Here is a 12,419-nt window from a genome sequence, read left to right on the forward strand (position 1 = left end):
TCTGCCTTCCCAGTGAATTCTAAAAAATGTAAAACAAATATTGCAAGATACCTCCAATGGAATATAAAATGCAGATTCTTTTCTTTTTTGGCAGTGTAAGGCATAGTATTATAGGAGTTGTTTTAAGGGATGATCTGCAAACTGGTAACTGACTGGAAGAAGAAACATAATTTCACACATGTACGTGGTTATAACAGACACATGTGCATCTTACTCAAAACACAACACATAACCTTCACATTGGATACTATGTAAAATGACAGATTCCAAGCAACTGCAGAGAGTTATGTGTGAGTTATTAACCCAGTGCTTAATTTGAGCGGGTGGTTTCCGGTGCGGGCACCGGCTCTTGTTTTTGAGGGCAGGCACTTAGTTTTCTGTATCAGGCATTTACTGCAAGCATCTTTCCTTCCTTTTCAGGTCGAACGCGCAAGCATTTTTACCTGCAGGAAGTATTGTGGGCTTTTAACCACACAAACTGCATGGTCATCACTTTCACTCGTTCATGGGCTTGCCTTTCAAAAATCCTTTATCATCCTTGGTAAATGCTTTATGTTTGTCCCTCCTTGGGGCAGTTTTGTTACCACCTTGGACACGACCCGGTTACATGGATAATTGCAGTTTTGCCGATACATTTGACTGCGAGCGAACTTCTTTTTCCTTTCGTGTCTCTCCTTCACGTTCATGCTCATGGCGGCCATGGCGCTTTGAATCGGCTCACTTACATCAACCGTTTACTTTTCATTTTCAATTTATGTGGCAAGAAAAGTCCAGTTAGGAATTTACAATGCTAATAGCTCCAACTCGAGCAAACACGAAACCTGTTGCATTGCAAATGCTTGTTATGGCTTCCGGTCTAGTGTCCGATGTTGCAGTATCTGCATGCGAGAAGACATTGATAGTAACAGTGATAGCAGCGTTTTACCACATATAGCTCTTAATCTACCACAATCCAGACGGTAGTACAAACATGCAATGTAAATCAACTGACCAGTGGCTATGAGTGTGCCTTATTAATGAACATTGAACACAACGTGTAGGCTATGTGCACTGAATTAATTAATAAACCTAAAAATCCTCTCTGAGTCTGCATTTTAGATCTCTCTGCAGAATTTCCAGAATATATTGAATTTTATGACTGATTGTTTATGTTTTCAAACTGTTTGGATTAATACCTGTGCTAATTTCCTTAAAGAGGAAGTAATATTAAATGGATAATTGCCTGACATACACATGCCACAGAGCAAGACACCTGGAAGGAACATGTGTAAAAATGTACTACGTAAACACTAGCTCAAACAACTCCCCAACCACACACATGTGAGCACCACACACAGGTGAACCATATTCCTCACTTGATAATCAGATGGCACCAGGAATAAAGCATTAAGCATTGCACATCTGACTATTGACCAGAGGTGTGCTAAGAGAGTCATATTACTGTACATTGAGGCAAGTTCAAAGCAGCATCTTTCATTACATCCACTGGTATAAGCGGTGTGACGAAGTAGGGAGCCATTAAATAATGCCTTGCTCTGTCACTATAATAAAGCAAAAACGTATGGTTCCCTGCACCGAAAGTATGCAAGATACATAAATACCCTTACCTTACATCATAAAAATAAAAAAAAATACTTTTAGAAAAAAATCAATTTGAGACCTCTTTTTTGCTGCTCGATGTCAGTGCAGTTAGTCGACCAAAAATAAAGGTCTTGTTTTCATCGCAGTTTTTCCAGAGATTCCAAATGTCTTCCCCTCTGACAATGTGCACAAGTGTGATCGGATGACACTTGCAATCGAGGATGCTCCAACATATACTCCTCATTTCAAATGTGCCAACAAGAATTTGCCCGGGAACAAGGTGTCCTATCCTCTTGGGTCGCTGCTAGATTTCCGTAAAACCCTTTCAAAGCAAAATTTGGTTCCAGAGGTACATTTTTTTTAATGGTGTTCTTTGTCTGTCTTCCAGAAAGACATTTCTCTTGTTAAAGGAGGCAGCAGGGATCAGAGGAACTGGAAATTTCCCATCACATTCAGAAGCTCTTCTTGCCGGATGTAGTTAGGATTTGCCCAAACCAGTGAGGAATTCTGTCCCTCTCCCCACAATGGATACATTTTTAAAGTGTTACATTGGTCACTGAGAATTTGTTCAAAAATAAAAAAAGAATTGTCCAGGCAATCCAGAACCATCTATGTGTTGGCATGCACCTTTTCCACCAGAAATCATTCTGGTAACATTTTTACAACAAAACAAGTTCCATCCATTAAAAAAAGCCTCTGGAGCTTCTGCTTGAGAGTACGATAAGGTGATGATGAGAAGTGCGTCTTCTCACACTGGTGGAGGACAGGGTGGCCCCCCATTTGCGGCTGGAGCAGCCTCCTTGATGTCGGTCAATTCCTCACTAGGACTTTTCTTCACTGTTTGCTCAGCTGGTCGTCTTTCAAAGTCCCGGGAAATTTCTTCAAATGTCCGTCCCTTGGTCTCTGGGACTTGGAGGAAGGTGTAGATGAAGAAGATGAGAAGCAAGGCAGTGAAGATGATGAAGACATAAGGTCCACAGTGATCCTGTTTTTAGTAAAGAGAAGACGGTAAAAGAATCTTAGCATGTTTGCCTGGTGAGGGCGGATATGCAGTTTTCACAATACTTGTCTACCAAGGGCACTACATGCATACGTTCCCAATGTTAATAGTGAGCGTAGGGAGCGATTCATGGTAGTAGGGAAACAGTGGGATATTCCACACCGGATAAAACAACATAATTCTAGCTCTCACTTACTTGACCAAACCTTGGGCAGTATTATGCCAGCTGCTTGTAGAGGGTTCTACAGGTCAGACACTGGTGGATGCTCAATTGGCATGCTTTGGCAAATCCAAATTAAGGGACATATAAGGTATGTAAAATGTTATCAAGCTAATCCCATCCCAAACTGATGCTAATTGGACAACATATTTGTAGATAACCTGGAGAACATTTTGAAGGGAACTCAATAGTCACCAAAAATGACAATTATCCACTTTCATCAAAAGGCTGTTGTATCATTTATGGCAATTCTGAACATCTTCCAAAGAGACCCGCATATACCAACTGCAAAGTTTCCTCATGGTTATTTAATTGATTTCTCAACATGATCCACAAGGCAAGGGCGAAATTGATGCAGACCACTTGCAATGTTTCTTCATTGACACTACAGTCAGGTTGCCACGGAACTTCATGCTCCATTGACACCTGGGGTCTCCCAGTACAGAAAGTCTGCATACTCACTGACATTCACCATTGCTTTTAGTACATCTGAGCTCCAGGCACATTAACTACAAAGTACTTACTAGCTGCACTTACCCTGGCTGTAAGCTGGACCCTCCCAAAACTCATTGGCTGCGCTCACACTGATCACAAATTGAGCACTGCCAGTATTTATGTGCTTCGCCGCACTGAATATATGCCGAGCTATCCAATTGCTCTTGGGGAATACTAATAGTGACACAAAGCTTAGATGCCCTTAGTTTTACAGGTTTAATGTAATGAGAAATACACATTCACAGAAAGAACTCATTCTGATTTTTGGAGAACACTGGCTTACCGCTGCAAGTGGGAAGAGCATGCCCACAAGGAAGTTGGCTGTCCAGTTGCAACATCCAGAGACAGCCATGGCAACTGGCCGCGGACCTTGGTTGAAGAGTTCTGCCACAATAAACCAGGGAATTGAGCCAGGTCCAACCTCAAAGAAGGCCACAAAGCCAAATACTGCCACAATGCAGACATAGCTCAACTGGAAGATGTTCTCCTATTGAGATAAAGTAGAAAAATTATATGTTGTTGGAGGATTCAACATGGAGAAAGCAGAACACAGTTTAGAAACAACAGATGGGCACATGCATGTGTTCACGCTCACACACACACACACACACACACACACAGACACCCTCCGGTTGATCAATAAAAAACCTCAAACCCAAATGCATGATGACTAATCTACAGGTGCATCACCACTAACAACTGGTTTATGATTATAACCGCAACATGTTTCCCGTGGAACCGTCTATATATCATCTCTAACTACCTCATCATCAACTCTAAGGTCAGGCCTTACCCCCGATGTGTTGATTAATGCTTCTCAGGTCTGTCATGTATACCACCTTTCCTAGCCTTGCCTTCCGCTGTATCTGGGTAAACAGGTGAGGGGATCCAAAAGACCTCACCTTGAGTTTGAGTGCAATGGTCATCAGGAGGGCACAGAAGAACATCCCGCCAAGTCCTGTCAAGTGAAGGGTACGGCGTCCTGCTCGCTCAATCAGAAACAGCTGTAGTGTAAATATTTAGGAAGGAGACAAAAAGGTGTATGCATCATGAATGACTTATCTCATCCCAGTAAGTAACATATCTTGATGCATAGCAGGCAAGTTTCCAATTTGGAAAAAGCAATATTATTGACTCAGTTATGTTGCCCTGAAATTATGTTTTTCGTCTCTTTGCCTCTGCAGTCTTTCTGCTTACTTTATGGATGCCCTTCTTTCAGTGCACCATCTTTTTATTGAACTCATGGAACTCTTCTTCTTTTAAGCAGTCCTACCTTTCGCCCCTCATTGCCCAATGGAAAAGCTAATGAGTAATTTGCAAATGGGCCTTACCGAGACAACAGTGAAAAGAACGTTGACGGCTCCAGTTCCAATGGTTGCATAAACTGGGTAGGCAATACCCGCATCTTTGAAGATCTTTGTGGAGTAGTAGAATATCTTAGGGAAGAGAAAGAAGATATACTGGTCTCTAACAAAAACAGAAACTAAATCCACATTTTTCATCAATAGATAGATTTTCTGACCCTGAAACACGGCCATAATGCAACCACTCCACTAGTTTGATGCCAAGGAAGAAATTGCATCTCTAGCAGTGCACCATGAAATCCTAATGAACAGCAACATTTGCCATTGGATTACCATTTGTCTACAAATCATTCACAATACCTGAGTTACAGGCATGAACTGACAAGAGCCAATTTGACATGTACAAGGTTTCAAACGTAGAGATCCTAAAGGCATGAACTGACAAGAACACAGCATGTTAAGTTTTCCGAAAGCTCACTCGTCCTCCCTAACTTTCTGTTGTCTTTGCCATACTATAAGGCATTGGGATTACACTAGTCTCAACTGTGCCTTTTTCAGAAAGATGTTCAGATCAGCTGTTCTAAGACCATGCTAATGAAGCTGATGTCATGTAGGGTGCACAGTACTTTTATACATTTAAGACTCTAGCACTAATGGTGGCCAACCCTTCAGAGGTGGTGAGACAGTCTTTTTTTAAATTCTGTTTATGTACTGAAGTTAAACCAAGTGGCTAATCCTGGATAGTATTCATTAGATATATTGATATGTGTTTGGCTGGTGTGCCTCAATCTAGTCAGAGGCATGGATCTTCAGGATGGGCAGTGGTGTGAATAGGATTGGATAGGACTTACAGCATTGATGCCAGATAGCTGCTGAGAAAGCTGCAGCACTATGGAGATAATGATGGGTTGGCGGTACTTGCTCACACGGAACAGCTGGATTATAGACACCGGCTTCTCCAGTGCCATTTTGGCAGCCTCCTCCTTCATCTCCTGGATGTCCTGTGATACATCATCTGTGCCACGAAGCTTTTGCAGGACTGGGGACAAGAGGGTAGAATGAAGATTAATTGACACGCAGGCTGTCGTGCAAAGAGCATCAGCCTCTCCCTTCCTTCTGACTCAGTCTTGCTTGTCTCAGCCAACTTTTCATATGCAATGTCATGTTATTAGTAGTCTTACCACCCATAATAATATCTCCATGAGAACCAGAATACCAAATCCTCTAAATATTGTTTTCACAAGGTAACAGAAGCCTCATCTTAATCAGTAATCTCCAAGAATTTTCAGAAGCCCTATCAGTTTAAATAATCTCCCAATATCTCTCAGAAGCCGTGCCATCTTCCATAGTTATCCACCATGTATTGAAACTCCACAATCCCCAATAGTTTTCTACTCAGTATTAGAAACAAACCTCATTACCATCCCCACATGCCTCTGAAATCCCACTACACTGAATAATGTTTCAACTTGTATCAGAACAGAGCCCACAGCAGACTTGATTATCTTCTGAGTCATGGGAACCCCCAACATATCTCCTAAATCATGAGAATGCCCAACACCCTCAATCTCGGGAAAACCCTCAGAACTCACCCACCATACTCAAGTATCTGCTGATAGGTCTCACAATCACCACAGCTCTCAATAATTTGCTAAAGCGTCTCATAACTACCATCACACTGAGTAATCCCCCATCAAGTCTCAGGCATTTCCCCATGCTCAAAAAATTTCCAAAGTGTCCCAGAAGTCCTACTGCATTCAGTAACCTCCAAATGAATGTTTGACACACCACCATCATTAAACATCTCAAAAGAGGTACCCTCAACTCCACCACACTCAGTAATCACCCTATAGGTAACAGAGGGCCTACTGCATTGAAACAATTGTCAACAGCTTCAGAAGTTCCACCACTCAAAAATAATCTCTGAACAGTCATGTGAAGCCTTCAATGCACAATAAACTGCCATTAGATGTCAGACACTCCATCGCCCTTCATGATCTCCCACAAGCACCAACATCCTCATTTTTCTACCAGTGGCTACCAGGAGCCCCAGTACTCTACGTGATTACCAATAATTATCACAAGCCCCAAAACTCTTTCTAGCATATCAAAGAGTTATCATTACCATACCACCCACTACATTCAGATATAACAGCTCTACCACATCCTAAGTAATTTCCTGACATTGGTGCACCTCACCATCATATTCAATAATCCTTCAATAGTGTACAAAGGCCCAACCTGCATCAGCAATTCCTGACAGCACCTATTACTCTACCACCTTCAATAATATACTGCAGGTAGCACAGAGGCCCAGGACCTTAAAATACTCTCCCTACAGGTGTCTGAAGCACCACCACTCAGAGTAATTTCCAGAACGCCCCATTGTTTCCAAACGTCTTGTAATGCACTTTCAATAATCTGCAGACAGTGGTCTGGACCCCCTGCACTTTTAATAAACGGCACACTGGTCAGAGGTCGGCCACCTTCAATAATGTCCTGACAGTAATCCTGCCTTCCTAAATAATCCTCTGACAAGGCTCCAGTGCCCCACCATCCTAAATAATTTGACTTTCTCAGAGTCCTTCCACCTTCAATCAACTTGTGACAGTGGTCAGGAAACCCACCACTTTTAATAATGTCCTAATATGTGTATCCCTCCGCACTGCCAAACTGTGCCGACAAGTGCATCACATTAATTAATCTCACAACAGTCGTTTCTAGTCCTACCTTCTGCAATAACCCACCGGAATTAATCTCAGCCACCCCCGTAAATGTTAATATCCCAAAAGGTATCAGAAACTCCACCTCCCACAAACATCTCCAATAATCCAATAATCTGAAGCCCACCACCTTTAATAATCCCCGGGGAGTGGACTGGTGCTCCCCTGCCTGCAATAATATCCTGGCAGTGGCCTGGAGGTCCACCACCATTAACATTATCATCGCAGTAGCCTGGAGCCCCAACACCTTCAATAATCTTTCAGAGTGGCCTGGAGCCCCTCCACCTTAAACAATTTTGTCCAAGTGGCTTGTGCACTACCACCTTTACACATCTTTTGACAATGGCCTGGAGCTCACACCACCGCTAATGATATGCCCAGAGTGGACTAATGCTCCACCACCTTTAATAATATCCTCTTAGTGTCCTGACACTCCATCACCTTTAATAATCACCTAACATTTGTCCAGAGCTCTCCACCTTCAATAACCTCCTGATGGTCTAGAGATCCACAACCTTCAATTATCTCTTGACTGTGTCTGGAGATACACGTATTGTAATAATTGGTGACAGCAGTCTAGTGCCCCACCACGTTCAATAACCTCCTGATACCAGTCTGGAGGTCTCAAAAACCCTGCAATAGAGGATAATAGTCCATTACCCCATCTGATGCCTCACACATTTAATAGCCTCTTGGCCCACATAGAACTAAACACTTCCTTGAAGAATTTACCTACAGCCCTCACAAGGCCCAGCACCCTCTATGTTCTATTGACAGTTTTCAGGTAGCATACTGTCCTCAGCCATCTCTAATTCATACCAATGCTGCTATGGATAAAGAATGTATCAGCATACAGATATAGTTGAGTTTGTAGGTGGTACAGTTGTGCCAAGCTCTAGAGGTTCAATTTAGATTGTCCATCAGGTACACGTTTCCACTCCAGTTAGTTGAGACTGCCCTGCCTTGGCCAAGAGCAGTTGGTTCCTATGGTCTTTAGCTGTTGGCCCCCATTCTGCCTGCCTGGAGTTAGACCTCAATTTTGTACAGGGTCACTGCCCATAGAAAGAGCCTTAAAACCTCACGTACTGGCCTCTGCTCGCTCTTCCTCCTTCTTGATGATGTACAGGAACCGAGGGCTCTCCGGGCAGAAGGGCAGCAGACCGATCTGTATGAAGGCCGGGAAGGCAGTGAAGGCCACAAGCAGGGGCCAGAGGCGCTCGGAGCCCATGATGACATCCAGGCCAAAGACCTGTGGAGACGACAAGCAGGAGAGGGAAGGGGAGACAAGGGAAGGGAAGGAGAGTGCAATGCACCATGGGATTAGATAAGTCAAGGAATGAGGGATGGACAAAAGGATGGGAGCGAGTAAGAAGAAAGGTCATCAGAAGATGAGGAGAAGGGAAGATGCAGCAAGGAAGGAAAAGAATGTAACAAAGTGAGGGATGGTGAAAGGAAGAGATGGATTTACAGAGGAAGGTCAGATGAAAGGAGGGAGAAAAAGAGACGAATGGAGGAAACAATGACAAAAGGGGGAGAGTGATGAAGTAAGGTAAGCACAATGCAATTAATGGCAGCGTTTGATACTCCAAAAGCTCTCATATTTGGCAAGAGCCATGCTCTTCATGCTCACTTTATCAACCTTGAAAGAACAAATCTGGGGGACTATTACCTGTTGTTTCAGGTTGCACACTAATCTCTACAACAGGTATGCTGATCCACTGACCTATTTTCCTGGTAAGTCCTGTTTCTCATGTTCTGTCTCATAGCTATGTTTACCTTAACCAGTCTACAGAAGTATTTTTCATAGATTACTGCTTCATGACGACCCCTTGGTGGCCTTATGCTTCCTCTACCTATTACAGAACTGGGTAGGAGAAGTGTGTCTGGAGAGCACAGGGGAGCATTGCAACCTTAAATTACCTTCAGGCAAACACGTTTTTTTCTTTCACCTCTGATATATTTTTTCTGATTTTCTAAATCAATAAATAACCTTATAAGTAACTCAGAGGGCCTGATTAACAAAATGATGTTAAGTCTCTGAATCCAGAGGAAAATACCTACACATGGCCCAAATCACAAAAAGGAGTGATTCAGGAAGCTGCCACTGGCACAGTTGTACTAAAAGTACTCTAGGAATACTTTGGGTTAATACGTTTTCACATGAACAAATATACATATTAAATGCAATTGCTAAGTATTTTTCCCTGAAAAAATATTTTTCTCTTTGAAGAAACCTCTTACCCTATACTTAGATCAAATGTGAGAGTGTTCACTGCCCTTTCCCACCCATGAAAGGGATTTTCTCCTGTCAGTATATTGTTTCTGCCTTTCTGATGTGCTGCCCTTTCCATCAGCAGGATCAGGTCCCTCTCTCAGAACTATTCAGATTAGTTACTGCAAACATTAAGAACAGTTGTGGACAGTCTGTGCATCTTCGGCCTGATTTTGTGGTTCATGGAGGCATGAACATCACAAACCCAAGTGGATTTCTTGCTCACACAAAAAAATCACCCTTTTCCCTAGCCTGACTCCTGAGCAGATTTTGGTTTTTCTTCAGAGTAAATTCTGCTTCACAGGGTGCACACTCTGATTATGGATCCCAGAATATCAATGGGGCACAAAATTGAGGACAAAATATTATAGACAAATATAGGGACACATAAGTCTAGATTTTCTACACTTAACCCCACATGTATACACCTATGCGGTACATATATATCTTTAAGGTATGTGGATGTAGAGTTAGGAGTAGTAAAACTATACTTCCCTATATACACTTGCCTTTCAATATTCTGTCCCTCAATAGTTTTGTATCACAATATTCTGGGGGTCAATATTCAGTAGTGCAATCGACTCCTATACATCTCATTTCGCCAGATTGAAGTTGCATGGAAGAATAGGGTGAAGGGACAGAGAGATTGTCACTTATGGAATATAAGGGACAAACCAATAGAACGCTTAATTTGTCTGAACTCCAATTTGCTGCACCTGCAGAAGATTATTGCCCCCCATCATTTAGAGTATCCGGCTTTCAGCACGATTAAGAAAGAATCCTCATCAGTACAAACAAGGGAGCTTGCATTTTTAATTTTAAAGTTGTACCATACAATACCATGCCCTGCTAAGTAATAATCCCCCATTTCCTTTTTGCTAAATCTGGAAAGGAGCCTGGCATATCAGCCCTCACTAGCAAATGTTGGGCTCCTTCCCTCATTGTTTTCTAAACTCATGTGCAGATCCCATCTTTCAGCCTACTGTCATGGCGAAACTGTCCTTTACCTCTTGTACCAGCCAGTGCCAAACCAGCATCTCTCATACTACTGCTGAATAATGTGCGGCCTTCTCTTTACTTTCCAAGGTGCAATCTCCAGTGACATGGTGTATGGAAAGCAAGATGCACACAGATTGTGTGCATTTGTGTGAAGTGTAAATTAGAGGGAACTTTTGTGTGGAACATGTTCAGGAAATGCTGTCTGAGGGTTCCAATCAGGAAGAATGTCAGAGTAGAATGCTCATTACTTGAGGTAGCGCCGTGAAGCAGGACTCTTGCAAAAGCTGATTGATGAGAGCATTGGGGGGTAAGGCAGTTCAAGAAGACTGGCCAGAGGTGAGAGCCTGGTCAGTCCAACAGAGAGAGTGCTGAGCGCAGTGTCTGTCCGTGAGAAAACAGATTATCAGTTGGGGTGGATGCTAATCCACCACAAGTAAGACTGCCACTATTCTTGTTAGGTCCAGTAAAGGTTTCATTAATTTAAAACTGAGCTCAAACCCTCATAGCTACTGCACAGAGCAGACAGGCTTAACTTAAGAAAACAGTTAAAAAGTCGAAAACGCAGCACAATATAAATCCCACTACAAGTTACAAAAATAGAGACTACTTTATTGAATAAAATGACACCAAAACAACAAAATTCTAATGAAGGGAACTGTAGCTAAGAATAAAAGATTTAAATAAAAAATAGCGTCAAAAAGCGTTAAGCGCCAACCATGTTTATTTGGTTGCGCTTCACCGGCACCTGGGTGTGATGTAAGGCTGACTGTGATGAAGCGGGTCAGACATGGAAACAAGGTTTGATGCGATTCGATATTTTACCTTGGGGGTTTGTTTCTGAAATGGAAGTCAACAATCCTCAATGGTATTGGTTCAAAGCAGCAGACTGTGGTTAATGAGAAATCCATGAGACCAGATAGCTGTTAGATGAACCCATAGTGAAGCTATTAACGTTTGGCAGAAAATCTCCCTGCAGGACAAATTCAAGATATGCAGCCAAGAGAGGTTCCTCACCGGCCGGATACTTTTGGCGCCTTTGCATAGTGACGATTTCTACGTTCTGACTTAGGGCCAGATGTACCAAAGGATTTTAACCATTCTGTGTCTATGGGAAAAAGCTTTCGTACATATGGCCCTTAGTCACTTTTTTGGAGCTCAGATTTCTCTAGCAGGGCAAGGCTGCAGGATGTAGCCAAACAGGGCTCTATGAGGTTGGACCCCTTGTCTGCAATGTCCTTCTGTTGCAGAAAAGTTCTGAGTGGGAGCAACCTGATTCTTTGGCCCATTGGCCGTGCACCTTCATCCGATAGAGTTGGAAGGTTTGTCCCAGTCCTCCAAATGCCTTTGGAGCCACAAAAGTTTCTAAGTACTATTTTTTTCAGGGTGTTAGGAGCACTATAGTTTGACAGCCATGGGTCCCAGGACCTCAGTAACATCACTTAAAGATCAAGACTCACAGCAGCAGAAACCACCAGGAGGGTCCAGGTCAAGTTAGAATTGGTCAGCGGCCGACCCAAGAGGTGCAGCCAGGGAAATGATCAATCCCTCCCCTGAGTTTACTTCAAACCAGTTTTGGGGCAGTTCCCCCAACTGAGATGGGTGCCTACCTGACTAGTCAGACAAGGGCGGCCCTCTCCAGGTGTCAACTAACAATTGCCTATGATAAGGAAGGCATCTTTGAAGTTAATGAAGTTCCTAGGCAAAGCCCAGATGGTCTTCCTGCTGGAGGAACAGAATTACAGAACACCTCCCCACATAAAAGGCGTTTGTCTCAGCTGTGGGGGCAAGTTCACACCTCATCAAGGAAACTATTCAACACATGGGT

General features: G+C 42.9%; 1 protein-coding gene across 1 annotated transcript in view; it reads right to left on the minus strand.

The window, feature by feature from the left end:
• Nucleotides 1–666: 666 nt before the first annotated feature.
• LOC138303684 (solute carrier family 2, facilitated glucose transporter member 3-like) overlaps nucleotides 667–12,419 on the minus strand; it is a 29,401-nt gene continuing 17,648 nt past the window's right edge. The window contains exons 5-10 of the mRNA XM_069243010.1: nucleotides 8,410–8,572; nucleotides 5,452–5,639; nucleotides 4,628–4,732; nucleotides 4,199–4,300; nucleotides 3,580–3,783; nucleotides 667–2,566 (exon numbers count right to left, since the gene is read on the minus strand). Coding sequence (XP_069099111.1) covers nucleotides 2,330–2,566; nucleotides 3,580–3,783; nucleotides 4,199–4,300; nucleotides 4,628–4,732; nucleotides 5,452–5,639; nucleotides 8,410–8,572 — 999 coding nt within the window. The 3' untranslated portion in view covers nucleotides 667–2,329. The remainder of the gene's footprint in view (nucleotides 2,567–3,579; nucleotides 3,784–4,198; nucleotides 4,301–4,627; nucleotides 4,733–5,451; nucleotides 5,640–8,409; nucleotides 8,573–12,419) is intronic.

This window comes from Pleurodeles waltl, chromosome 7 (genome assembly GCF_031143425.1).
Source record: "Pleurodeles waltl isolate 20211129_DDA chromosome 7, aPleWal1.hap1.20221129, whole genome shotgun sequence".
NCBI classification, from domain to species: domain Eukaryota; kingdom Metazoa; phylum Chordata; class Amphibia; order Caudata; family Salamandridae; genus Pleurodeles; species Pleurodeles waltl.